The 27,409-nt window shown below is 47.0% G+C and overlaps 1 protein-coding gene across 4 annotated transcripts in view; it reads right to left on the bottom strand.

The window, feature by feature from the left end:
* Window positions 1-27,409, bottom strand: part of CACNA1H (calcium voltage-gated channel subunit alpha1 H) — a 253,956-nt gene that overhangs the window by 18,769 nt on the left and 207,778 nt on the right. For 3 of the 4 annotated variants that reach the window (XM_086472865.1, XM_086472866.1, XM_086472867.1), the window contains 14 exons: window positions 25,368-25,576; window positions 23,237-23,671; window positions 22,440-22,540; window positions 22,172-22,295; window positions 21,967-22,035; window positions 21,673-21,857; window positions 19,368-19,494; window positions 18,611-18,736; window positions 17,845-17,934; window positions 16,805-16,997; window positions 8,669-8,820; window positions 6,574-6,683; window positions 5,298-5,431; window positions 4,653-4,723 (listed from right to left, as the gene is read on the bottom strand). In XM_086472865.1, coding sequence (XP_086328991.1) covers window positions 4,653-4,723; window positions 5,298-5,431; window positions 6,574-6,683; window positions 8,669-8,820; window positions 16,805-16,997; window positions 17,845-17,934; window positions 18,611-18,736; window positions 19,368-19,494; window positions 21,673-21,857; window positions 21,967-22,035; window positions 22,172-22,295; window positions 22,440-22,540; window positions 23,237-23,671; window positions 25,368-25,576 — 2,126 coding nt within the window. Of the gene's footprint in view, window positions 1-4,652; window positions 4,724-5,297; window positions 5,432-6,573; window positions 6,684-8,668; window positions 8,821-16,783; window positions 16,998-17,844; window positions 17,935-18,610; window positions 18,737-19,367; window positions 19,495-21,672; window positions 21,858-21,966; window positions 22,036-22,171; window positions 22,296-22,439; window positions 22,541-23,236; window positions 23,672-25,367; window positions 25,577-27,409 lie in introns of all 4 variants that reach the window. The other variant, XM_086472863.1, reaches the window with a different exon arrangement.

The following is a 27,409-nucleotide window of genomic DNA, read 5'->3' as shown; positions in this document are numbered from 1 at the left end:
CTGGGATGCCTGTCAAGAGCAATTTCTCATAAAACTAAGCCCCTGCCAATCCTTTCCAAGGACACGAGTCCTCCCTATCTCCCTTCCAGCACTCTCTGGCCAAAGCAATAGTCCTGGCAGCAGGAAAACAGGCTAATTTATGCACTAGACCCAAGAGAAAATGGACACAATTGTCTGCTTGGAAAAGGGAGGCCATCTGTGTGAATTCCAGGACTGGTGGAAAGGGCCAGACAGACAACCTTGAAGGTTAAAGTCATCTCACTGGTGCAACCAGAAGGTCACTAGCTGAAGTGAACGAGCTCCCCTTTCTGGGTATCCCCTCAGTCCCACAGACCATGCTAACAGCCAGCAGAACGGTGGTTTCTTTACCGAATGATTTCTGCTTCGCTACTCAAATCTCTCAGGCACCTCTGCACTTCTTTCCACTCTGCAGCATAGCACACACATACTTATCTTCCAAAATCTGCCTCATCTGCAATGCTTGCTGGTAAGACTTTTCTATTCTTGCTCTCTGAGCTTCCCAATCACTGTGGGTTTTCAGCGTCTGGCAAAAGCAGACTATTGTTTCTGTCCCACAACTGCTGCTACGCAATGCCAGAAAACCTCTTCAAGAGCTGAAGCTGAGATAAGCACAAGAATTACAGCACCATGAAGAGTAAACTCCTGGACAGGAGCAAACTACAGATTCTGTCCTTCAGTGCACTGACAGAACGAGGAGTTCTTCATATTTTTTCTTGGCACAGAGTCCATCTGGGGGGAGTTCCAAGCTTTGAAGACAAAGGGGAGGTATACTGTACAGTCCTGCATTTCATTAATGTGCCATCCATAGATCAAGTGAGGAAAAAAGAAGGAAAAAGAATGCAGATCTTTTGATAGGAAAGTTCCACATTGTTGGCCCTGCAGAGCCAGGCAATTGGACTGGATTCCACTTTGTCCTCCTCATCAGGAAAAGCACTGGGAGCTCAGCATTGACTGCAGGTTTTCTTACTGGCAATCGATACTAGAAGTGCTGCGCAGCCTGAGCTGGGCTGCTCGGTATGGTGGATTCGCTTACACAATGAGCATTTTAACCCAGCCAAATGCAAAGTCACAAATCCGAGAGTGAAGGGCAGGCCATGCTGCAGAAAGGGTGAATTGTACTTTGGAAAGCAGGGGATGTGAAAAGGACTAAAGGATTACCATCAAATAGGAGTCTTACAGAGCAGACATTGCTTACGAAACCGATGCAGTCACCAGATACATAAGCAAGGGAGTATTCAGCTGAAACATAAGAGCGGTATAATTCATTATACAGCCTTAATGGGGCCAGAGCTCATAAAGAGAAGGAAAACACTTGCAACAGGTTTTGAAAACCTGCTTCATACTGAGAGATTAAAGGATTTCAATGTTCTTCCGTTTGCCAGACTGCAAGAGATTATTTTCTCTCTTATTGCTCCAAAAGGGAGAAGTTCGAGAAGAAAAAAAGCAAGATTACATCCAACGAAAAAACAAACTCGGCTAATTCAGACTAAAAACACCAGATTTTTTTAGCAGAAGGAGTAAACGTCTACTGGAAGAAGGTATTACATCAATAGGGGATGGCCGATTGATTCCCCCTTTGCATCCTTAAAACAAGAGCAAGTGGCTTTTAAAAGACTTGCTGAAGTTCAGCGGAGAGCTGTGTGGCTTGCGTTATGCCAGGAGCAGGCCTCTGCGATCACAGGCGAGTTTTCAGTCTGTCAAAAGCAGCACTGAACTGGCTTAATTAGGACTGGCAGTGTCTAAGAGATGAAGTCAGTGCTGGTCACGGTAGCCCAGCTCTTTTTAGCTGCTCAGTTTAAAGCAGTGGATCTATTTCGAGTTTACACCAGCGTAGCTGATTTTAGCACTTCGTACTTTAAAGCCCACAACGGGTGTCGTTTGTTCTCCAAAAGGGTGTTCCATGAGGGTACACCTTCAGAGCTGAGGCTGGCAGTGCCTTTCTACTAGGGGCCCCACTACCAGTTCAACTTCTTGTCCAACCAGCTGTGAAACTGGGAAATTTGGATTCCTGTTTGAAAAGGAGGTGCTGCCTCAAGGCTGCACAGCAGTGGGTAACAGAGCCGGTGCTGCACAAGCACAGAGGGCCTGTGGCAGGAATGTGATGATCGATTCACACTATCCCAAATATTTGCTGGGACTGAGGGCATGGAGGTGGTGGGCAAAGAAGGTGACACTTTGAGATCTTTCCCTGACCATTCTTTCTGTCTCCCTTGCCTCTCCTCATTTGTTTTCCCCTACTCCATCTCATTTTTTTCAGAGACATGGTGGAGGAGAAGATCTCTGAACTGGTAGACCTAAGGTTAGCAGACAAGGAGGATGCAGTAGGGTAGGAAATCTTCCTGCACTGAAAACAGCAGCTCAAGGTCAGTCTGAAGTTCCAGAAGAAAAGACTAAGCATGTACCATGACAGCTTCAATCTTGGATCGAAATGCTGACATTCCCCCAAGTCTGGGGACAGTTGGTTCTCTAAGGGTTACTCAAGCTTTATCTGCTGCTGAATAAAAACAAATAGGAAGTTGATGAAAATCACCCAAAAGAGAAAGGAAAGAAGTGCACTGCAATGACAACACCTTGTCATCGTAAGCCCATAAATGGACATTCTACATGCACTAGACAAAGAATTTCCCCCCGAACCTTAATGAATAAATATTAAATTCATCTTTCTTGTCACTTAGCAGACACATTCAATGAGGGTTTTCCAGCTGTGGTTTTAGGCTGCTAAACTATTTGGGGTAGGAACTCTTCCCCTGCCTTTGAAACAAAAGATGTAGCTTTATGAAGAGTGATTGTTCTTGGAGAGGCCTTCCCAAACGCCCCTTCTCATTTTCTGAATTTCACTGGAGGACAAAATGTCATTTTTATCTGCACAAGATCTGCCTGGAATATCCCTGGGGTTTTCCCTTTAAAAGAGACTTTGGTTTGAATGTGAACTGCAAAAGCACCCCAGGGAACCAAAAAGCCTGGCCTGCAGCTACCCTATTGTTTGGGGGGGAGAGAAAACAAGGAAAGAGAGGAAAATATGCTCTGTAATCACAATGCTTTTGGAAGAAAAAAAATGAGACACAAACCAAATGCTTTCTTGAAATGCCAAAACAGGGGCCAGGTTGGTAAATTCCATGCTTTAGTCTCAGCCAAAATCCTTCACTGAAAAGGAAATCTGAATACCAAAGGGCAAATGTCTCGGATCAGAAACATCTTTACGGTGGCGATGAAAAGTAAATGGGTCTTTCCAAGAAAAAGAAATTCCCCTTGTTTTCCAGTTCATTTTGAATAGATGGGCTTCCTTGTACTTAGCAACTAACTCATAGGGGTATGTTTGGATAATTACACGTACTAGTTCTACTGATTCTCATATGGGCAGTCGTGTTCTGGAAGAGATGTCATCTGCTTTGTCCAAATCACAGTGCTATCCTGCTGCCATCCCTCTGCAGACAGCTGAAGCCCACCGTGGTGCACTGCCACCTCCCTGTGCCTATGGGGCTGGGGCTGGGAGAGGGGAGCCTGACTCTCCTAGTCCATCCCCAGGCACTAGGCTGCCTTTTACATAGAATGGAGCGGGCCCACTCATAAAGCTCCTTCCAGCGACTCAGCTGTGGGATGTTTTGGAGGGGTTGAAGACTAAGGACTTGTCTGGTCATGCTTGTGCATCCTAAAAGCGCTGCTTCTGAATTGCCAGCTCAGAGAAGAAGGCTGCAGAGTTCCTCTGCCTCATTCTTGATGGCCTGGCACTTCACTTTGGTAGTCACTTCTGGGTAAAGTGTGGCAGTAAATGTTTCCCATACTGTCTGGTGGGATACAGGATCCTGGTGACGGATGAAACTGGAATATGTAGGCAGCTGAGCTGACTCTAAACACTGAAAGATTAGGACTCAGACCATCAAGCCCACAAACTGGCAGAACACAGCTTAATTAGCATAAGATTTTAAAAACAAAGGAACCCTGAGATTCTTGGAATTCTTCTGATGTGCTTTAGATCTTTTTGAGGGAAGAGTGCAAGTCAGTAAAATGTTTCTTTCCTTCTTTTTTCAAATAAATGGATCCATAAAATTGGTCCCAGGAACTGAACGCTTGAAGGATCCTATCCAATATCTTTAAGACTGGAAGCATCATTGTTCCTCTTGCAGCTCATGAGAATATGGTGATTTGAGACCCCACTTCAAGCTTTTAACACTCAGAAATTTAAGTATCTCCCCTCTTTGACTTTCAAAGTCTGCAGCTCCTCTGTCAATAGCTATCAATAAACATGGTTGCTCCTGTCCCACAAAGAAAACTGCTGAGCTGGAAGCTGTCTACTTCCAATGCTTTCCCCAACAGCTTCCTCTCTCTGTCCTTGTGTTTCCTGAACTCGTCGGTGAAATCCGTGTTTTATAAGAGCTCTGCCTACCGCAATTGGCTCTCTGTTAAATCTTGTTTCATCATTCTGGTTCTCCCATCTAACACACACTACCTGAGCAGGATATGCTATGCAAAACACTGCTAGCAAGGCACTGGTGGCAGCAGAGAAAGCTGATATCCTCCCCAGAGGGCTTCTAGTGCCCACCAAACACGGTGGCACAGAGCTGTCCCCAGGCCTGAAAGGCATAGTCCACCAAGGGAAACAAACCGGGTATGGGTGAAGTCTGGGGGCTTACCTGGGGAAGTGCTTGTACCACTGTGTCCAGGAGAGCTCGCATCCCAGTGGCCATTTTAAGCAGTTTCAGCACTACAAGGAGAAACAAATCCTGGTCAGCAGGGCTGGGAAATATTTCAAGCAAAACCCATAAAGGAAATCTAGCTTTAGATCTTGTAGGTTTACATCTCCTTTGCATCTATTCATACAGATGGCAAGCTCACTGCTTCCTGGCAGGGCCCACAGAACATCTGAACATCCTGAATACTTCCCACACCAATCAATGTTAAGGGCATCAGTAAAACAGACCCAAAGCCAGAAGAACTCCAGCGTGCCCTAGCAGGAAAACGGGAGAGTGACAGGTAGACACTTCATCAGTGAGGAGCATCATCTCAAGCTTTGATTCTCCCTTCTCCACCGCTTCCCTCTCGTGCCTGGTATCAGTATAAAAGGTCTGTGATCCCAGGTTTGAATTAGACCGATCTAAAATGCCACTGGAAACACCCACGAACCCCCACCTAGCTTGTCTCTGAATTGACATTTTGCAGCCTCATCTCCTAATTGTTCTCAAATCGAACTGAAACAGCAGGACTAGAAGAACAAATGGCCAAACCATTTCCTGACGTGTCTGGAGGGATGGCTGGCGACCCTACGGAGCAGGCCGTACCTCTGGCTATTCTCAGCACCCGCATGATGCGTATTATTGTGGGATTGATGGGCAGTGCAGCATTCATCTCAATTTCCTCCAGCGTGATTCCCACAATTGACAAGAGAACTATGGCCAAATCCAGCTGATTCCACCTAATAGACAGAGGAAGGACAAAAAAATAAAAATCATACATGGACAGACACCCCAGAGCAGAGAATCATCTGTTAATACCAAGCACAAGCAAATCCCAAGTGCCTCTCCTCTCTCATATCTGGGCTCACGGTCTTCTACGTGGGACAAAATCTACTCACTGCAGCCGGCACAGCCAGCTTCTGAGCCACAAGCTGCCGTGGGCTGTGACCGGGAAGTGTCCCTGCCTGCTTCCTGGTCCCTGTTGTCCTCCTGCTATCCACATGGAGTCACCCTCGGGGACAAGACAGTACTAGGTTAGAGGGGCCTTTGTCGTGATGCAATACAGCTGCTCCCATGTTATGTCCCCTGTCTCTTGAATTTCTCCACTTGAGCATCTTCACTGACTTACAGCCCAGCACTTCTAGAGGGCCTCCCACACCAGAACTAGAAAGACAGTAAGGTGTGAAGACACCCGAGTGTCTTTCCTATGCAATTTCCCTCAGAAGTAATACTGCTCATAGCGGCCTCCAAGCACTCCCTCAGGAGAAATGAAGCAAACACGCTGACCTTGTGGAAAAGCGTCCAATCTTACCCTGCTCCCCAGCAGGCAGCCAGACCACAACGTGCTTTTCACACACATTTGCTTCTGGCTAAATGTGAGGCAGAATAAGAACCGTAGGTCCCTGCAGCTGGGATCTAAAGGCAGTGGGGCTGAACACAACCACCTCTGTCTTTGCCAGAGGCTTTACAAAGCCAGCAGTCTATCAAAGGACTGGTTTGGACTGCAAAGGAGACTTGTTCTGAGGAACTCTGTGACCTTAGGTTGCCGAAACTACTCTTTTGAGGACTGGATTGATGCCAATAGGTTGCTTCTAACCTCTAAGCTGAGCTGCTCAGACCTGGTGGAGAGGCCGATACTGGGGGAAAGAACGTATCTAGAATTTTGTAAGATTTCCTGAATTCCTTCTGCAAAGCAGTACCGGCAGTTCTTTTGTAGTTCCTACGCTGCAAAGTTCACACCCATGGAGAGACAGCCCTTTGCTCTTTCTTGCACACAGCATGTAGTACAATCATAGTAACGCTACATTTACCCAGCATCTGGCTTTGAAACTGGGTCAATACGGCTCTATCCCAAATGCACGGGAGTTTAAAATACTCTCACCTGTCCTTAAAGAACCTTCGAAAACCAAAAGCCACCAACTTCAGAACTGCCTCGAACACAAAAACTATGGTGAACACATAGTTGCAGTACTTCAGGGCTTCATCCAGGGACTGAAAAGAGAGACACCGGTTAGACCAGCCCAAGCTGTCCTTTCCTAGAGCCCCTGCAGAGGGACTGGCAGGCACAAGGGTGGCGCAGGCACAGAGATGCAAGAAGTAAAGTCCTAACAGACCTAACAGAGTCTACAAAACGGCACTAAATCACACAGCAAAACTCAAATACAGGATTAGACACTAATGCAAACAAAAACCTCATAAGGACTAATACTAGTTGTGCTGAGAATGACAAGAGCTCTCAGTCCCCCCAACTTCAATGCATGAATTGCTCAGAGTCTGAGACAGAGAGGAAATTTTACCCCTTCCCCTAACACAGTTCACGTCTTCTGAATTGCCCAGCCTTGGGTAGACTAAAAAACTTGATGGCTCATTTCTTTATTCCAGCGTGACCATCCTTAGGACAATGGTTTTGCTTAAAACACGCAGAAAAATAAATAATGCTGGAGGTGGATTAAATCTTGCCTTCTTGAAAAATGTTACATCTCTAGAGCTGGGCAAAGTATGTCCATATTTGGTGCAATGTTCACGCTGTCTATAGAGCTGCTCTCGGAAGTCAGGAATCCGCAGTGTTTATACTTTAAGATGATGAGTGTTTATAATGGAGTTCATTGGAGCTGTAGGCCAACAACAGCAAAAGAATTTTGCTGAGACCTTAAAATAGATAGTTGCAGAGCGAAACAGCTCGTTGGTTGGGCAGGGATTTGGGGAGAGGAGAGAGGGAAGGTGAATCTAGTTTAAATGTAGTACAGGTTACAGTAAAAAAATGGCAACAGCGAACATCAAAACAGACACAATTGGAAATGAGATGCAATAGAGGAGTCTGCAAAGCCATGTCTGCTTTGTCGACAGAGACAGCCTCAGGCCACAGGAAAGCTCTCCTCGTCACATTTGTGCGATGACTGTGCTTTGCTGACCCCAGCTACGTGGAATGAACGTGCGCTGACTTTTTGGGAACAACAGCTCAAAGTTTTTCAGATGTTGGCATTCCTCAACGCACTCGCATCCCCATTTTTGTTTCAGTGCCTAAAATAAAATGGCAACTTAAAAGAATGTGGGACAATTTACTTTTTCATCTGAAGCACACTGCCTGAGCCTGAATTCTCGTATCATTTGTGATGGTTTGCATTCAGATTTACACCACTGTGTTTTACATGAATATAAAACAAGTATAAATAAGGCCTAATCTGGATAAATAACATTTACACGCAAAACAAAGGCTGTTAGGCAAAGGAATTATGGGGGCAGAACAGCACACAGTCAGCTGGCGTAAAACACACAGGCGTTACCCTGTGGCTTGGTGCCCCTCTGGCTTAGCTTCCAGGAGGCATTTGCAGGTTACCTGGCAGACCATGCAATACTAGAAAAGTAAACACTGAGCCTAGAGCTCCATGAACGATAAAGTGATGGAAGATTAATATATGTGGCAACTGGACGGGCTGTATGATTTATGCCCAAGGTTTTCTTGGGAATGAAGGATTTTATGCTACATAATGAAGGGTTGTACTTAAGCGTTGGTTTATTCTAAATTCATTGAGGAAACGAAACATTGCTCTGCATGCATTAACTTCATGTTTATATCTGTTAGTGGAATATTCTAAAACCCTGGACTGTTTTACAGTTTGAGGGTCAGTCCCCTCTGGGATCAGGAGAAGAAATACTTGGACTGGTCTTTTCCTAGTAAAAGTTTAGTTCAGTCTCCACTAGTCTCAGTCTTTGGGTTTTTTTTTAATGCAAGAGCAGAGAAATCAAGCTTTTGGCTGGGGCAAATGGTAGAGCTGGCCTAGAGTTAGATGGGTTGCGATGCTGAGTCTGGAGCCTGCCGAGGCTTTCAAACACCAGGGAATGGTCCCAGGGAAGCAGGGCTGGCTGCAGACCTCACCGGTCACCGCTATCCCAAGGGAACAGTGCATGGTCCTCAGGTCCTCTGCTACCCCACGCTGCTGTGTTTCACAGCCAACGCGCTGACGGACGGCCCTTACCTTTGGCTGGTTGTAGTGCTCCATCGACATAGTGATGACATTGACCCCAATGATGAAGGTGATGAAGAGGTCAAGATAGTGGCTGGTGCAGAGGGTGTGAATGTACTTCCGTGCTGGGGAATAGTCAGCGTAGTAAGGCCTGCGCTGGGCTTCTGCCGGAAAAGAGAAAGAAAGGCACCACAATGAACGCAGGCCCTGCTGCATGGTTGGCAGCCATCACAACATGGCCTGTGGGCCACGTCTTACACACACCTGGAGGCAGGCAAAGCCCGTGGGAGAACGGATTCAAGCAAGCCAAGTGAAATGGCCAAGTGGTTCTACCAAGCAGGAAGGCCTCCAAGAGCTGCAGCGGGGTTATCAGGCTGAGCCAAATCTCTGGTGCCTGCAGAAGGGACCTCCACAGCTTTGACAACCAGGTCCTTTTTTTCTCCCCAGTGCTCTCTGTCTTCACTGCTCTGTCTCAGGCTAGGGGACAACCTCTTCACTTAATGGGACTCTTGCCACACACCAGAAAGGGTGAGAAGCAGGATGGAAACGAGACCCAAAGGCAAGAGAAAAGCTTCAAACCCAGCAAAGCTTCAGCTCCAGTTTAGAGGAAAGGCTTAGGGCAGGTCTCACTGGTCTGGACTCTGATATGCATCTCTCCTAATCCCACTGATGTCAGGCATGTTCCATGTAAAAGAAGAACATCACCTGAGCTCAGCTTCTGGGACAGAAGGCTTTTGGTGTATTTTAAAGGTCTAAAGAAAACATAGCGATGCCTGTGGCAAAGTAGGGCACATGCGTGAGGGTTAGTAGCACGCAGGAGAGCATCAACAGCAATGGAGTGGGGTGCTCAGCATTTGTCTCTACAAAGACTTCAGCACAAGCTCCTCTGGAAATATAAAACCAAAGGCATGTTTGCATCTAAAAAAGCCATTCAGGCTATGACCACGTGAATTTTATATCTCTGCCTCCGGTCGTGACTCCTCCTTTCTTCTCTTTGAAATGGGGAAACTTCTGCACATGACCAAGTTCCCAGGGCTGTTCCAAGGAGGGTGTTCGAACACTGCCCTGCGCCCGAGTGGTATTTACTGTGTGTATCTCTCTTAAATTAGATTGTGACCACAAGATGGCTGTGGGCACTCGGATGGAGTCAAATTCTTTTCAAACTTAAGAAATGTAAATATTCAAAGAGTGTACTTAAGGCCAAAGTCAGCTTCACTGTAGATTTTGCAAGTGGAAGAGACATAGGCCATACTAAGTCGGAGTAGGATTGTTCTTAACAGAGAGGGTGTTTTTTTTTTTTTTTTTTGCAAATGTTTCAGCAAATTCAGCTTTAAATGCATGAGGAGTTAGGAAAAAGGAGTTGCTTCACCTTAAAAAATGAGGAGGGAAATAAGTTCGAAAGTACCCAGTGCTCCTCTGAAATACATCTTCTGCTCCTCTCATCTTGCTAACACCTTTCAGAGGCAGTGACTCTTGAAATGTGGGTTAGTTTTTTTTTTTGATAGTGCAACTGATGCCGGATTAGAGTCCAAAACCCTAAAATAATTTGAATAAAGGGAAACTGAATCTGTTGCTCTCTTTCAACTACTATTTTTTTCTGGTAGTTTAAAGTAGAGTGGAGGCATTTGAAAAACAATTCCTTCCGACCAGGGTCACCTAGACCTATTTTTTTCTGCTAATGGGCGTGGAAAAACAAGATGAAAGCAAACACAATTGGTTTTGAATACATTTTTCTATCGCTTTCATGTGCCTTAGTCCTACCAGTCATCTTGGACTGGTAGGGCTGTCTTTGCTACTGAGCTCTGCTAATCTTCCTGGGTGTCTAAGAAATCATAATAACATTGCAGCATAATATTTATTTAGGTCTGTACAATGTGCTTTCATGTGTATTCAAGATTACGACATACTTTTTCTTTTCTTTTTTGGAAATGTCTTCTTGGGAATGCAAAAAATCAGCTCGTTGGGAGGTCCGTGAATGCCCCAAATAGTCAAACGTTATATTAAGGGACTATTTATCAATGATGAATGGTTGATTAATGGATCTCAGAAGAACATTAGCAGTGATGGGCAGGGTGTGAATACACTGGCTAGCAGCCCATAAGGAAAACAGACTGTAGGTGACTGCAACTACTCTCTTAACCTCTCCAAATGCAGCCATTGATTAACTATTCAGCAAAAGATCAGGTGTTCAGTATGTTTTATAAACTGCTTCTATAATTCTAAAGCATAAGCCAAGAAGACATTTCCCACTGTAAAGCTGCTGAACAGAAAACCTTCTAGGCTGCCTGTCAGCGACACAGCTCTCTCTTGACATGGGCTGGATATACAAACAGCAAGGAGGAACGACCCAGCCATAAAGGTGGGTCTGTTTTCTTGTGTGAAAACGTCTGAGGGATCTGTGTCTCTCTCTGCCAGTGCTCAGCGCTGGCTACGCCTGGTCAACTGGTTGCTCAGAAAACTTGGGGCAGGTTTAACTTGACCTGGGATGAGGGAGCTCTAGGAAATGCCTTACTCATTTAGGATGCGCTACTCCCTGGAGCCAGGTTAACAGATGAAAAAAAAACTTCTCCTGGGGGACACATACAAGGACAGTCTGGGATAAAGTTGACAACGCTTTGAAACACATGCAACAACACTGTCATGCTCAGTGCAGTAACCCATGCAATGTCCATTAGAGGAGATACCGCTCGTGCGAGGCCAACGGCAGCGAGCAGGGGTGTGCAGGAAGGACAGGCCAGCTTCTGCTCTCAGCGATGCGGCTGTTGGGTCAGGACAACCCCACGAAGGCAAGAGGGGTTGCAGCAGGGTGAAAGCAGCGAGGAATCAGCCACACCGCTTCACTGCAGCTCTGAGCACCTCTGAGCAGAAGGAAGGGTGCGTTTCAGAGCTCCGAGGCCCCCCCAGCTCTGCTGGGTCACTGCTCATTCCTGGTCCCTTCAGGAATAGGAATTTTACCTCAGCCAATAGCACCACAAGCGGCTCTGGCCTCCTCTCAGTTCAGACAGATATTTTTACCTCTTAGTGAGAATATACGATGTTATTTTCCCCAGTTTTGGTGTCAGTGTTCACTGCACACACCTACTGCTAGAGCCTGCTCAACCAGAGACGTGGGGTCTGCAGGAGAACCTGTATGAGGAGAACAGTGGGCCACGGGGTTGTGGGCACAGCAAACGGGGGAGATCTAATGCATCATTAATGACAGTAGGCAAAACACAACCTGTGCCTGGTTTCTCCAGGGAAATGGTTTCTGGGATGAGACTCCAATCAGCCAACTAGCAGACTTATATCAAACACAGACAAGAACCCCTTCAGCTGCAGCTGACGGTTGGAATTGGTGGAAACGCAGGAAGGAAAGGAGAAACCATCAAACATATGTAAAAGGAAAACCACAGTCTTTCCTCGCCCCCACTTCTAGATGTTGGCTAATGCTTGGATCTCACCTCTCTGCAGAGTATTTAAACTTCTTTGCTTGTGATTCTGCTGACATGAAAAGTAATGAAGCACTGTCTCCTAGCTTAAAAGCATTTAGGTTGGCATTACAATTGCTAGCTACAGCTCCTCCATTATTCTCCTCTGCATGAAACATTAGAAAGCCCTGATGGGTTTATGTGCATGCTTGGCACAGAGTATCTCTATACCTGCAGCTGCCTGGAAAAATAAGCAAGATGGTTTGATAATTCCCTAGTTGGAACTACTAAACGCTCAGATATGCAGTACCCAAAATCTTAGTTACAGCTCAAATGTTTCTGCTGGATACAGAGATGGTTGTGGCACTGAGAGGATGGACTAATTTAAATACCACTGTGTGCTGCCCACAATTGCTCATCCCTAGAGAGAAAGGCTTACAGTCACTGCTTTGAAAGGCTTCTCTGCTGGGTCTTAAAACAAAACCGACTTCTTCCTTCTACAATGCCCAGACGCTCAGCTTTGTGTTGGGAAATGCCTCAGACAAACATGCCTGTGGCCAAGCTCCTCTCGTACAGAGTGGAAATCGGGAAAAAGCATTTGCCTGTTCCGAGTTCTCAGTTTTTGGGGTCTTCCCAGGGACCACTGACTTGGTGACACTACTGAAAGGCACTCTCTGCTCCCCACCTAGGGCCTTCCCCGGGCTGTGTCAGGCATTTCCAGCACTGCTTTCGGCACACAGCGTCACCCAGACCCCGCTTGCAGCCTTTGAAGCCCAGAGCACTGCCTGTGTTTGACCTGACATTGTGCTCTGCTCAGCGGGCTGGCGGCTGCTGGCTTCACCGCAGATACAGGCGGGTTGGATTTGGCCCCATCTCCTGAACACAGAGGAGATGAAGCTGATCCATGTGGTTTTAATCAAAAACTTTAATCTGGGGAGGCTGGTTTCGTTCTGTGTCTTCTGAGAACCTCATTAAAAGGTTAGGAACTGCAGGATTATTAAATTACACTACACTTTTTCACATAGTAGATATAGGGGATGGAGGTAGGGACTGCGTCAGAAAAATATTCTAGTTTATCTTGAATTTTTACCTTCACATGAAAAAGTACACTGCACAGTTCTGCCTTTAAAGCTACATTAAATGCCTTTCTACGGTGTGTTCAACCCCCTGCCCGCTTTCCTCATGGGAGCAGAGTTAACTGGCAAACCCAATGCCTTCCCTCAGTGCTGGCCCTGGGCTCTGCTGTTTACTGCAGCCCAGTCACGAAGGCTGGGCCCTGCTGTCACAGTGCCTGGCTGATGTGTGGGGTCCGTGAGCTCCTTTGCCTGTGACTCAAGCGATGCTCGTCACAGGCATGCTGACAAGGGGCGTGGGGTGTCACCCTGTCCCAATCCCTTCATGAAAGTGGCCCTTAGATGGGAAACAAGAAAGTTTTTGGAAAGGTGCGAGGTGGTGTTTGACAGCAGAGATGTGGGCTGAGGGGGGTCTTCCTGCCAGGCTCCCAAAAGGACTGAAAAGTACCCCCAAAACAGACACGTGGTGATTCCCCATCCCACCTGCATGGGGTCTGATGAAGGAGCCGTGTCCTGCTGCAGGGCCGTGTCCTCCACGGAGCAATCCCTCTGCCGGGCTCATAGCTCTGCACACGGGATCCAAAGCCTGGACCCAGCCTGCAGAGCCGGGGATTCGTACCCAGGGCCTCCTTGGATGGGACCATCCAGGCGCTGGTGAGGCTTAACCCATCTCCAGGCCTGAGCCCAAACCTACTGTGGCTCACTGGTGCGTTTCTGTGTGCGTAGGTACCTACAGATGCCCAAAGACCTCAATAAACACACACAGGGCTGCTACACACAGAGGACATTACAGACAGGAGACAGGACACAAAGACAAGATGCCAGGCAGGCAGGGTGAGTCCAGATGGACGGGTGTTGCTCAGACAGTACAGCTGTCAGCTGTGCTGGATTTTACTCTTATTAGCAGCCCTAATTCTTCCTCCCCTTACGGTCTCTTCAGGCCAAATGCTAGAAATGGCAACTGAAGTAGAAGCAGGGGTCTCTGCCAGGCTTCTCAACGCAGGCTCCTCGCTCCTCCACAGAATCACTGGTCTCCTGTGCCCATCCTGCCCCGTGATGACTGGCCTCTCACCCGCTCCTCCGTGTGGATGAGACACATAGTGCTGGGGCACGTAGAAAGCTGGCCAGCCCACCGTCACCACGCAGCATCCCATGCCTGCATGTGCACACAGACACTCTCCCACAGAGACTCTGCCACGCACGGCACCAACCACAGCTCACATCTTTCTGAGTCTGCCACGTTTTTTCACCAAATCCATCCTCTTCTAAATTACTCAGGAGGTGAAAATTCCTCACATTCAAATTAAGAAAAAAATCAATGAAAATGTAAACAATAATCTTCCAAAATGCGTATCAGATATTTGAGTTCACCTTGTTAACCACTCAAATTTGGATGCCAAGCTGTCCACGCTGAACAGAGGCAGGTAGGAGACCTCAGAGCCAGACGATCTGAGGTAACCTCCTGGAAGCCCAGCACATGGCCGAACGCTTACCCTCTCAGCTGCTATATTGGACTTGACTGCCTTCCAGGAAGCTGTCCTCCTCCCTGCACGCTCTCAGTGAAAAGTTACAACGCACATCTGTTCAATGCCTGGGTCTGCGGTTTGAAATATCTCCTTGACTCTATCCTTTGAGATCGCTGGACAAAGAGGGGCAACGTAACGGTGTCCATCACTCGGACGGGGACTGGCTCCTTTCGGTATCTAAGCAGCGAGCCACAGACAGGCTTGTGATAAGATTTACTTGCTAATCAGGAACAGCAACTGGCTGTGGTCAAGCTGTCCCTCCTTACCTGTGCCCCAGTCTATTTTCTGTAAGGATGCTTAATGTTCTCTGTAAATAAGCTTTTTTTTTTTTCCTGGCATATCTTGGAGTTTATCTTAATGTCTTCTTGGGTCAGCACATTGGGGTAGAAATACTGCACAAGCAGGAAGACCCTTGAGAGCCTGAAACTGATTTCTCTTATTGTGGTGGAAATGCTGCCTTCAGGATTTCCACTTCTAATCCTAGCTGGAACCTCAAACTCAAAAACCGAAATGGGAAAAGGGAAATGAAATTGCACTTTAACTCTTCTAAATCTCTGAAGAGATCCAATGTCTGTTTGCGGCTGGCTAGTTTGATCTAGATTTCATTTTCACCAGCTACTTAACTCACAACTAGCTAAAATGAAATAGGCTTGGCCTTCACTGTGGTGTCAGGTCAGTCTGTCATTAAGGCCCTGTGGAGACCATGGTGCAGACATTTCAGTGCTGAGGTCTCCCATGGCTCTAATAAAGAGCAGGAGAGGAGCTGCGAGGGATACAGCTGCCTGCCTTCTGACTCGAGTGAGGAAATTGGCTGGGGTTTCAACTAGCAAAGCCTCTGACTGCTACATCCTCAGAGACAGGCAAAAGACTATTCAATCTAACTGCAGTTTCTCAGCTGAAAATGGATACCTGCGGTTTGATGTTTGGGAGACAACTAGCCATTTGTCACAATAAGATATTAGGTCCACACAGAAGATTACACAGGGCAGCACAGCGCTAGGCAAAGAGCCACAGGGCTGCTGCAGCAAGCGGGTCCAGAAGCACTCAAGCCTTATCCCTGACTAAGCTCATCTTTGATCACAGTGGCCAAGCCATGTTCCCTCACTTCCTTCTGAAAAACGCGTGCCAGCCTCTAATGCAGGCTGAACCTGTCCACTAAAACCAGCGGGGAAGTCGGTGTGGCTGGTTCCCCGGCAGTTTCCCTGGGAATACCCAGCAGATGCTATAGGCAGCTTGTCCCTTGTGGAGCCTGCCAAGGAGCAGTGGAGGTGAGAATTAATACAGGCGAACCCCTGGGAAGGTTTGGGTCAGGAAAAGAGCACAAGCTCACGTGTTTTTCTGGTCTGGTTTGATGGTCCCTACTAGATGCACTAAGAAGCAGATTTCAGCTAAAGGCCTTCTGTTGCACTCTAATGGCCCTGCATCTGGCCAGTATTTCCATGTAGACTGTTTGCAAGGACAAACTGAGTCCCAGCAGAGTGCTCAGCCGTGAAGGGCTCTCCCAGTCCATGATGGGGCAAGCATCTCTTGTAATGGACATCTTCCAGAGAAGAATTTTTCTGGACAGCCCCATCTTGGGGCTCCATTCCTCTCCCCAGGGCTTTCGGTTTGTTCATGCCCTCATGCAGCATGTTTGTGGCATGCGGGGCCATGCGCTAGGACCCAAAAAAGCATCACAATTATTTTGTCTAAGAAAAGAATTAATAAATCAAACCACCACCATCATCGGATGCAAGCGGCACGTTAAGCCACAGGGCTACCCTCGGGACCGCCCTTCACACACACAGTAAGCATTGCAGCTGTCTACTCACTGCATCCCTCAGTCACACCCTGAGCTCCCGCTCGGTGCTCGGGACACCTTTGCCTTGCAGAGCGTGATAGGGGACTCTGCTTGGAGGAGGATTTTCTCCTCAGCCGAGTAAACAGGTAATGCTTTACATCAGGCTTGTAGAGGACAATTCCGAGGTGTTGGCAACCCAAGACTTAAGGTACCGCCAAAGAGGTAACGAAGCAAAACAGCCTCTTGAATCCCATGGGAACAAAACCAAAGGAAAATGAAAGTCTTGCTTTGGGAGCAGGCAGGGCTCAGAAAGATTTTGGTTTGTAACACAGTCTACCGACCAGACAGGTATATCTCCTTACTCCTGCGCTTTTTCTCCAAGCGTCTCAGCCGCTTCTCCTCCCGACGCCGGGCCTCCTCTGCCTCCTGGTGCTGCCGGCACTTGTGAAAGTTCTCCACCACCACCCCCACAAACATGTTGAGCACGAAGAAGCTGACGATGAGCAGGAAGGAGATGAAGTAGAGAAGCATCCAAGGGTTATGGTTCTGGATGGGCTGGTGAGGTGGGGAATTAAAAAACGAGAAAGAGAAGCAGCATAGACAAGATGTGTATAAGTCAGGATACTGGGGACTCTGTAGCAACAAGTCAGCATAGGACACTTTTGGGGGGGAAGGCTGGGAGGAGTAAGGAGATTTTTCCCAAAACAGTTTCCTCTCATACACTTTCTCACTGACTAGAGTTTTTACTTTTGTTGTAAAACCCGTCCTAGCCTCCCTAAGTTGGCTTACAGGATTTAATTATTTTGGCATTTATTTCATACAGCTTAAGATAAATCTCAGTGGATGTGCATCACCCCACCTGCGAGATCGTTTTAGTTAAAGATAGGCTCCAGCTTTTTTTTTTTTCCTGAGATGTGGGCTCGTGGTTTATGTTTCTCAATTGTTATGAGATCTTCAGAAGCAGGGAAAAATTAAGTACCAAGCATTACTGTAGCAACAATAGGGTACTACTCATCTAAGACTCTTGACTTTGCAAATGCCACAGAACACACAAACCTAACAATGTCTCTTTTACAGCATTCCTGTTTGTTTCCCACCTTGTGTGAGTTTGCTCTTATTCATCATGCCTTCCCTGAAGCCGCAGTGCAATGGCACGTGTGGCCCTCCTCAAGTACCATTGTTCTAACCAAAAACCCCATCAGTGCTTGTTTGTGTACTACACGGGGCACAGCCACTGTAAAAGCTGCTCAGTGGAGAATGGAAAACCTTGGCAGCCCAATGGGCAGTCAGGACCTCGAGATGGTTCTATAGCTCTGCTCCTTCCCGGGACTTCAAAAACACCAGAGTCAACCACACATGAGACTTCCGAGAGCAACACATCTGGACTCTGCAGTACATTTACCTGTTGGTCAATACCCACGGCATCCAAACCATCGTACATGATGTTCACCCAGCCGTCTTTGGAGGAGAGGACAAACAAGGACATGAGGGCCTATAAGAGGACAAACAAACAAACTGAAAAGATTGGCCTTGCATTGTGGTCCTCAGAATAGACACTAACAACAGACAATGCTCAGCAAAACCAATCCACAGCTCATAACACATCATCTAGCCTGGAGCTGGTGGAGAAATGAAACATACCGTAGCTTGCTTTTACCTCTTTCTGTATCTGGCTTAAAAGTGAGCCAACTGTGGACGTTAATGCTCCTTTTCCCTCACATACAGGCTGACTTTCGCTCAGACACATCAGGCTTTCTGATCACCAAAGCATGATTAACAATCAATGTCAGGCTAGTCCAATGTCATGGGGTTTTCAGCCAGTACAAAGCACCTTATTTTTTTCATTTGCAAACATAACAGCTAGAAGTCAAGAGACTAAAAGCAACAGTTGAGGTCTTTACATGAGGGACTGCATGCAAAAGCAGTGGCTTTAAGACAACACTTTCCTATAAATAAGGAATTGTATAACTCTAGGAAGTCTGGCTGCAAGAGATCAAGAGGTGACCTGATCTATTTTTACCCAGTTAGGGTTGCTTCTGATCGGAAGTTTCCAAGAATGATGCAGGCATTCATCTGTGATGGAGGTTCCGCAGCCTCCTCAAGGAATGCATTTTAAGTGCTCATCCATTAAAAACTAGTACAGAAAATCCCTGCAATGAGGACATTACCTGTCCCAAATTGTCAAAATTGTACTTCCGCCGAACCCATTTGTAGCGTGCGTTAGCGCAATCAGTCTTGGTAGTGATGTTTTTGACATCAGGACCATCACAGTAGTAGAACTTGCCTTTAAAAAGCTGTATTTGAGAAGCAACAAAAAAAGAAAGGAAAAAAAAAGACAAAAAAAGAAGGAACTGTGAAAACTCTGTCCCCTGATTTATCTTTCTTTCCCCTAGTAGAGTTGTTTGCCAAGTTCAAATTCTTTTCCTTTCCTGCCAGCTCAGATCCCTGTCTTAACACACATGGCAGGAAAACACCTCTGGTGAAACTTCAGGCCCTGAGACATTGCTGTGTGTTGCCCCAGACACAGAAGGAAGGTGACCCTGCAGGCCTGCCCTGTCTTGTTGGGAGGATGACAATCTCCCCTCTGGGGAAGAGATAGTAGATACTTCCTAGCACACAGAGCCAGGAGGGATCTTGGGAATTTGTCTTTTCCTTCCCCTACCCTTGGACAGGCTCAGCTGGTGCTCTGCTGTTCATCAGGGAAGTCCGCTCTTCTAATTCTGAGGATGTTTCAATGAGCAGTTGCCAACTCTACCCTGAGGCATTTCTTCCAGAGACTGGCTCTTCTTTCCTAACACCTAACTGAAATCTTCTTTTGGAGAGATTTAAGCTCCTTACTTCCACCTTAACCCCAGGTGGTGAGAAAAACAACTTCTCTTTTGCAGCAGTCACTTACAGATGGCCATGGTGAAGGAAATACTGTACCTGGACCCCTAAAATTCCAAAGATAATGAAGAAAGCACAGCAGATGAGAACAATATTCCCAATAGGCCTCAAGGAGGAGATCAAGGTTTCTACCACCAGCTTCAGACCTGGGGCTCTGCTGATGACTCTGGAAAAAATGGCAAAACAATAAAGCTTTTAATTTTGAGGCATGCCCTGTTATTATACGGTTGCTTTTCCTCTTCTGCTTGGGCTGCAGTAAAGCTAACAGAACCTTCCTCTACCTGCAGGCAGCATTCAGAGATGATTAGTGACTTATCTGGACAACCAGAACATTCACAGTCATATTAGATTGAATTAAAAAAGTGTAACACACCCTGTCAGCAGGGTGTTGGGCAATCGCTTACTGGTGAGGAGGGAACACTCTCTATGGGCAGAATATCACAGAGGTTCCCACTACAGGGCTATTTGTACCTCAGTCCAGAGTGCTGATCCCGTCTGAGGGCTCTCTGATCCAAGCAGAGGGGCACACGCCAGGCAGGAGCCTGATTCCTAACACAACATACGCCAACAGCTACACAGTGGCACTAGAGAGCACGTCTTGTCCTCTTTCCACAGGCATAAGTGCTCACCTGGCCTACTGGCCCGGGCCCCACGACAACTTTTCAAACCAAGTCATTTCAATTTGTGTCCTAATTAGTTCCTGAACTGACTTGTAGCTAACAGGAACTTGTGATCAACAGCTCCACAGCCAAAGGGTCATCCCATTAAAGAGCAGCTTGCTCGCTTGCTGCGAGGCCGTGAGAGGCCAGGCATGCTCGAGCACGGCCTGAAGCAGCTTTTGGGTATTATGGAGAGCAAGGTTTTCCTTTCCTGTACGAGTGCCTGGAGAGCGGCTCTCCCACGGGTGTCTGAAAAATGTGTTTGCACACATAAGTGTAACTAGCCCAAGCAAGCTTTTCTGGGAAGGTGGGTGTTTTGACTGAAGAACATCAAAGCTTTTTTTAGGAGGGGCCTGTAGAGGAGAGAGCGTATGAGTCCTTGCAGGTAGCTTGAGCTTGCCCGGCTAATGATGCTTTCATGCCTGCCAAACACAGAGAAAAGAGGAGAATTGTATGCTGCAGGGACAAAGCACTTCAACAGGGTCTCGTTTGGCAGCAAATAACGTGGCAGTCTGAACTGCACCTACAAAGTGTTAGAAATGGTCCCTGGAGGAATCCTAGAAGAGGCTGTGATAAGCGAAGCCGTCGTGAGAGGTGACGAATTCCTCTCTATTAATAGGATCTGGCCTAGTTATTCTCCAAGACCAATTCCCTTTTTCCCCCTTACATTTACTTCTGAACTGCCTATGCCCTGATTTCTGTTCCTAGTTATGTGTTAAGACAGGTGCCCTGAGTTGCTGCCAGGCCAAGGCTTGTCCAGGGTAACCCCGAGTGGCTCCTGGTGAGCCAGCACTACAGGGGGACCCTGATGCCACCAGCAGAAGCGAGTGTGGGAGCAAGAGTGGAGACAGAAACACAAAGATACTTGTCACTATGGAAATACAGAGCAGCAAACAAATAGCTGTTTGTTCTTGTGGTCACGGGCCTAAACAAGATTGTGTCTTCTTACTACTCTCATAAGCAAGCAGCTTTTCATCAGAGAGCCTACGGGTCTCAGGAGGTGCCTATCTTATTTCCCCCGAAATTTCAGGAAAAAAGGCCTGTATTTCTTGCCAAGCAGGATGGAAATAGAACAGGAGCTGTGAGCTGATAAAAATCCCCCAAGCATTAACACTCTTTGTTATTGCATAATTGTAAACAAAATACAAATTCTCTTTATTCTTTTTCTCCAATACTGAAAGCATCTCCCCTTCCTCTTCTAGCCGAGAGCTAAATTGTTTTGCAGTAATGTTCGCTATGCAGGCACGGGAGAGGAGGTATAGATGCTGGAGCTTATCAAATTATTGTCAGCACCTGTTCAATTGCAAATTTTCTCCCAGCCAATGCGACCTCTTTGCTTGGGAATGACTGTGAGGTTGTGCAGTTTACCAAGGAGCCAGACTGATTTGTAAAGATCAGTGATAGAAATGCAGTGTGGAGGAGGCATTCACTGCACTAACTGCCTGAGTATGATAACACCTCTCACTCCAAACTCCATCTGCTCTTTTCCACGCTGTCGAAGGTGAATTATATTATAACTAATTTCACTGTTTTCAAACAATTTCACTAGATAAGAGCTCCCCAAAGGTGATTCTACCCATACTGTGTTTCAGCTTTTTGTGTTACTAAGCAAGGCCTTGACAGATACGTGCATTTTTTCAAACTCCTTGATCTATCAGACTCGGGCACCCTATCAGTGAACGTACCGGAGAGGTCTCAAGGTCCGCAGAAGTCTCAGAACACGAAGGACACCCAGGATCTTCGCTCCGCCTGCCGATGCCATGGAGACAATAATGTCAATGATAGACACAAAGACCAGGACTCCATCCAGGACATTCCAGCTGCTCTGCAGATAGGTGTTCTCCCCAGAGAAGAAGCCAAGGGCTACCACCTACAGCCAGGAGAAGAGAGACATTTAAATCTTCACCCAGATCATAACTATGTCATGTTCTGCTCTTTGCCAGGCCTCACTATGGGCCACGGGCTGAAGCCGTAATTACCTTAACCATCATTTCAGCCACAAAGATTGCAGTGAAGATGTAATTAGAAACACTTAGGAATATCCTTTCCTGTAAAACACAGAACAACAAAAAGAGGCAAGCTATTTAAAGACGCTAGAAAACAAACATCTTGCATCTTGCAGGGTCTTGCCCTGACAAGACTAAGATCTGGACGCTGCATCAAGGAAATGACTCAGGTACTCACCGTGCTGTGTGGGTCTATGTCTGGTCGCTCCAGTGCTATAGTGATGCAGTTGAGAAATATGAAGACCAGCACCACGTGATCAAACATTTTGTGGGCAATGACCTTCTGGCACATTACTCGGAACCTGAAGAAATGGTGGGGAGAAAAATACCCTTTAGATGTTTGGGCCAGCAAGAGACTCCCACTCAAATGGCACGTTCTAGCTAGAAACGTAGTATTCCTTTACCACAAAAACCTGGTGAGCTGGCATTTCACTGGGCTTTCTTACCGATTCTGCGGGGAAAACAAGTAGAGCGACCAGTCTTCATGACTCTTGCACCACTGTGGCTTGTAGGGCTCCAGGACTTTACGAATTCGGTAGCAGTAACTCTGGACAGAAAAGAAGAAACACCTTTTCTTCCTCTTTTATTTTTCTGCCTCTTCAACTTTCACAGTCCTTTTGTAAAAGGGGGCAGTACACGGCTTTTCATAGCGCCTGTAGGGAGTCATAACTTTTGGGACAGAGATGTAGCCGACATTGTCACGTTTATCCAACAAAACAGGGAGGAAAGCAGTGGAAGAAAGGGGCTGCTGTACAGTGAGATATGAACGTAACAAAGCAAGACTTTCTAGGCAGATATTTAGAGATCCAAAGTTGTATCAAAAGCAAAAAAACCTCAAACAACCGAAAAGTTAAATAGAGAACACTCTTTCTAGGCTTTCAAGCCTTTGAAGCTCCAAACAGCTCTTGTAAGCAAAGGCATTAGCTAGCTGTTGTGTCTACAGCTCATTTTTGGAGGTATCCTGGGCCAGGGGGGCAATCCCAACCAGCCCAAACACTAGGCAAATGCATGCACAACCCCTCGCAGTTTTACCTCGTTAGAGACCACTGCAAGATAACAGCCCAACCCATTACTAAAGAAAAACCTTTTAGGAAGTAAACGTCCATCCCTTGGATCCGGATTCATTTTGTCTACACCAGCCATTAGGCAGTAGCACGTTTCAAAACCTGATTTTTAATCACCCTTCTCGGAGTGGAAAAGCCACACAACGCACGAGTGCCCAATCTGCCTCCCCCAAACTCACATCCTCCATGTCATCCTCATAGTCCAAGGCATCCTCCTTGTGGCTGTCGACGCGCAGGAAGAACTCGCTGGGGACGTGAACCATCTTGCCGTTGCAGTCTTGGTACTCGGCAGGCAGAACGGCCACAGGGCTGATACTGAGCGAGTGGCGCATCGTGGGCAACTGGAGCAGCTCAGGCAGGTCCAGGGAGCTGCGGTAGTCCAGGGACTCTGCCCGGCGGTGCAACGAGGGCCTGCTGACTGTGCTGGACTTGGCGTCGTCGGAGTCATCGTCTGTGCTGCCTTTTCCCTCCCCGGAGAGCAAGGACTCTCTTTCTCCTGACTGGTTCTTCTTCTTGAGGCTCGGAGCTCTGCCCAGGCTATTCCAGCTCGAGCGTCGGCTTCCCCAGTTGCTGTTGGTGCCCCAGTTGGCGCAAGGGGAACTGCGGAGGCTGGACTGAGAGAGGAGGAAGACATTTGAGAGTTTGTTTGCGGGAGGAAGCCAAAGGCTATGGCATTTTGCCCAGACTGGAAGACCCTTCTTGTTGCAAGCCATATGTCTTCCCCTTCCAGCTCTCCCCACTGCTCCGATTTTGTCATGCCAATGCCTTCAGATGGGAGCCAAGGACCCAGCTAAGCTCACACTGAAGGTACTCCTTGAACTACACCTGTAGCACAGCTACCAGTCCTCTGGGCTTCATAACTTCCTACAGCCCTGGCAACATCAACTGTGCATAAAAATTGAACCCAAAGACACTATTGCTGAAGTGGCATTTTCTTTCCTCGTGTTCAAGTGGTTTCAGCACACAACTCCTCTGGCTTCCAAAGGCCGCTGGCACCTGAGTCACCCAAGTGTCTGTTGGAAATGGTGTCCCCATTTGCATTACTGTTGCTTCACTTTTCTGCATAAGGAGATGGAATGAATGCTTCTCTTACAGCAAATTTCGGGCACTGATCAGTGTGTCAGTGCACTTTGGCTGGCAGGTAACTGCCAGGATGAGAGCACTTAAGGTCAGAGCTCAAAAGCTAGTAGGAAAACTCCTTTTCCCACCATGGCTTCCTCCCAGCACAAAACAAGGCAAACTGCCTTCCTCCTCCTTCCCAGTGTTGGCCAGCTCTCCTCTGACTGCTTCATCTTCCTTTGGCTCGTGGCACTGATGTGCTCTCAGAGAAAGGATTCAAAACCATAAACTCTCCAGCAACTCACAATCCGATGAAACCCCAAGGCAAACAACAGTCATCTCTATTTTCTTTTCAAAAGCATTACCTTGACTAAGCAGCTTACCAAAGGGGATAGTGGCTCTGTCTCTGTGTGAAGTGCCTTCACGGTCCACTGCCTTGATTTGGACATGATATTGCAGTTACAGAGCAGAGGAATGGAATAGATAAGCAGCAGCAGCAGCAATCCACTTTGTCTATTAATTCTGCTCTGTCTGTTTTCACAGAGCTGCCCTCCCACTCCTCTGTTGCAGGCAAAATGCAATCACTTGCCAAAACAGTCAGCTCCAGCCAGATCTCTGCTCCACGAGCTGTGCCTCAGCTCGGTCAGCTCGTACCTCGTTTCCTCCGTTTCCCCTCCAATGGGGCTGCTGTACTATAACTGGAGCTCAGCTGCTGCGTTGGTAAGGGCAAATACTTCATTTCCCTTGACACAAGGTGGATTCAAGATGTAACTCTCAAACACTGTGGGGGGAAACGGGCCTCATCCTCAGAGGAACACCTGACTTCTCCAAGACACCACAAAACGGCCAGTGTGGTTGGCAAAAGATGCCTACTCCTCCTCAGAGGGCTTTGCTGGAATAACTGTGTGAACTCACAACTTGTGTCAGGTTGTGTCTCTCCAGTGAGGTGCCTTGGCATGGATTTCCAATCAGATACCGGGCAGGAAAACACTGAATCCCAGTACATCCCTGTCTCCCCTCTTCATACACTCACTGTCCTTGACTGTTATGTCATCGCTGTCCTGCCCCAGCATAGCACACCCATTCATTTCTCCCTCTTGACTCCGTTCTCCTCCTGCCTTTCCACATACTCCTCACTTCTATCACCCTCCTTTTTATTTTCCAGCAACTTGTGTGTGCACACACTCAGATATATATCATCTGTGCCGCTCACAGGCCCTTGAGGGAGAGTTGTTAGCAACAGGAACCTACCAAGGACTTCTGATCGTAGCTCAAGGGGTCTAGTGAAGCGTTACTGCCTCTCCTCGAGTCCACGAAACTGTGCACTGAATCCATGTGTGGGGAACACTTTGGCGTGGGCATTGGTGTGGCAGCAGTGCGCATGATTATAGGAGGTGGCATGCTTCCCCTGCCCTCCAGGTGTCCATTTGGGGTGACAGCAAGTGAGTACATCTTCATCTCTAGAGAGAAGGGGAGAGATAACACGAGGTGAATGCTCAGCTACAGAAATCACTTTTCAAAATGGACCTTTCTCCTTGGGTCTTCTAGGAACTGTGTCAAACGGAGATGAAATGTTGTGGGCAAGAAGATCGCCCCCACCAGGCTGAACAGCACAAAGGCAAATGTCACAACTCTAGGAGGCCTTCAGCCCTGACTGGTCTTGAAACTCATTGTCCTCCAAAGGAAGTTTCTGTTGCTCTTTCCTGGGATTTAAAGACTGCAGTTAGAGTTTCCAGGGAAAGGACACTGAGGACTGGCTAAATTCACCCTAGGAAGTCAAACTCTTCTTCTTGTCATACAGTTCTGATGTGCTCTAAGTTCCTTTGTGGGAAACTAAGCAAATATTAGTCATTGTCTTTAGTCATCTGTTCAGGGGACAGGAAATGGAAGCTGCTTTTACACATCCACCCATCTAGAAGAGTAAACCTCCTGTAACAGAGAAATCTAGCGGCACATCTCTGTGGTAACTGCAGAAAGCATCTATTTTAGCTGTACGGCAAGTACAGACTGCAAAAACCATAGTCACGCTGAAGACGAACCAGACATAACACCTCCAGCCCTATGGGGTGCTGTAGGACTCAAACCCAAAAGCCTAACTGCAAACAAAACTAAAGTTGAACTAGCTCCTATTTTACTGGGCTTAGTGGGTTCTGGTTTAATAATTGCAGAATCACACTTAAGGAGGTGGAAGGATACGACCAGCAGGAAAGAAGTACAAGTCTGCAGCGAGAATCCAAGTGAGTGCATTACCCCTGCTATTTTTTTTTTCCTACTGGCTGCTTTTGTAACGCAGTGTGCTTCTATTGTATCATCTGCTTAGTTGCTGGCTTGTGCACAAATACCTGATCTGCGCCACAGAAGTCCGTGGGAACACTGCCATTCACTTTGAGAGGTGGAAGATCCAGCTCAAAATTTGCTAATCTGCAGTACACGCTCCTCTTGCCAGTGTATTTATTTACAGACCAACGGCGTTGTAATAGAATTGTTAATGTCCTTATGCTGTTTAGTCACCGGTTGGCATCTATGAGGCTTATGGAGACAATTATTCATGGACTTTGACTGATGGCAAGTTTAGCCCTGTTTTCTATTCCTGTATTACCTCAGATGACAATATTTCTTTCTCCTAGAACTCTCTTATTATTTGAGGCTGCTCAGCAAATAGCGCAAAACTGGTGCATAGTTGCTGCTGTGGGTTCCTTGCCAACTATTTGCAGTGGACATTCATATGATCACTTGGTGTTTGCAATTTGTTGCTTCATCTGCAGCCTGAGAAGCTCCATCACCTTGCTGTGATCCAGCTCTGTCTCAGCTTCCCCAACAAATTACTTCTGCCCCTTCCTCAGCCGAATTCCATCTGCTCACCACAATCAATATCCTTTCCTCAGCTGAAACAAATCCTGGTATAGAAGCATTAAAATTAATCCTAACAAGAGCCCAAGCCAGGAATCAAAGTACAGAGGAACTAACCTGGCTCCTGTTTACCGTCATGCTATTCACTCTGTTAAAATATGTGATCCCTTCCTGTCCCCTGTCTGGTTCCAAACTCTACAGAGTGAAGTCTGTCACCTACTATTCCATGTTTATAGCACACCAGCACAATGTGGCCTTACCTCAAATCGATTTGCCAGGCCCTCCTGCAACACAAATGAACAGCAACATTTCCATCAATCAAACCTCACCTAAATGCATTTGTGTGAGAAACCAAAAAAGAACAGATGAGAATGTGATTGATTTGAAAAGCTGCTGAGAAGTAGTGTGGGAATATTGCTGTCAGCAAACCTTCCTTGTGGTAA

This window comes from Leptosomus discolor, chromosome 14, assembly GCF_034619465.1.
Source record: "Leptosomus discolor isolate bLepDis1 chromosome 14, bLepDis1.hap2, whole genome shotgun sequence".
In the NCBI taxonomy this organism is placed as follows: Eukaryota; Metazoa; Chordata; class Aves; order Leptosomiformes; family Leptosomidae; genus Leptosomus; species Leptosomus discolor.
This window is presented reverse-complemented; position numbering and strand designations above follow the sequence as displayed.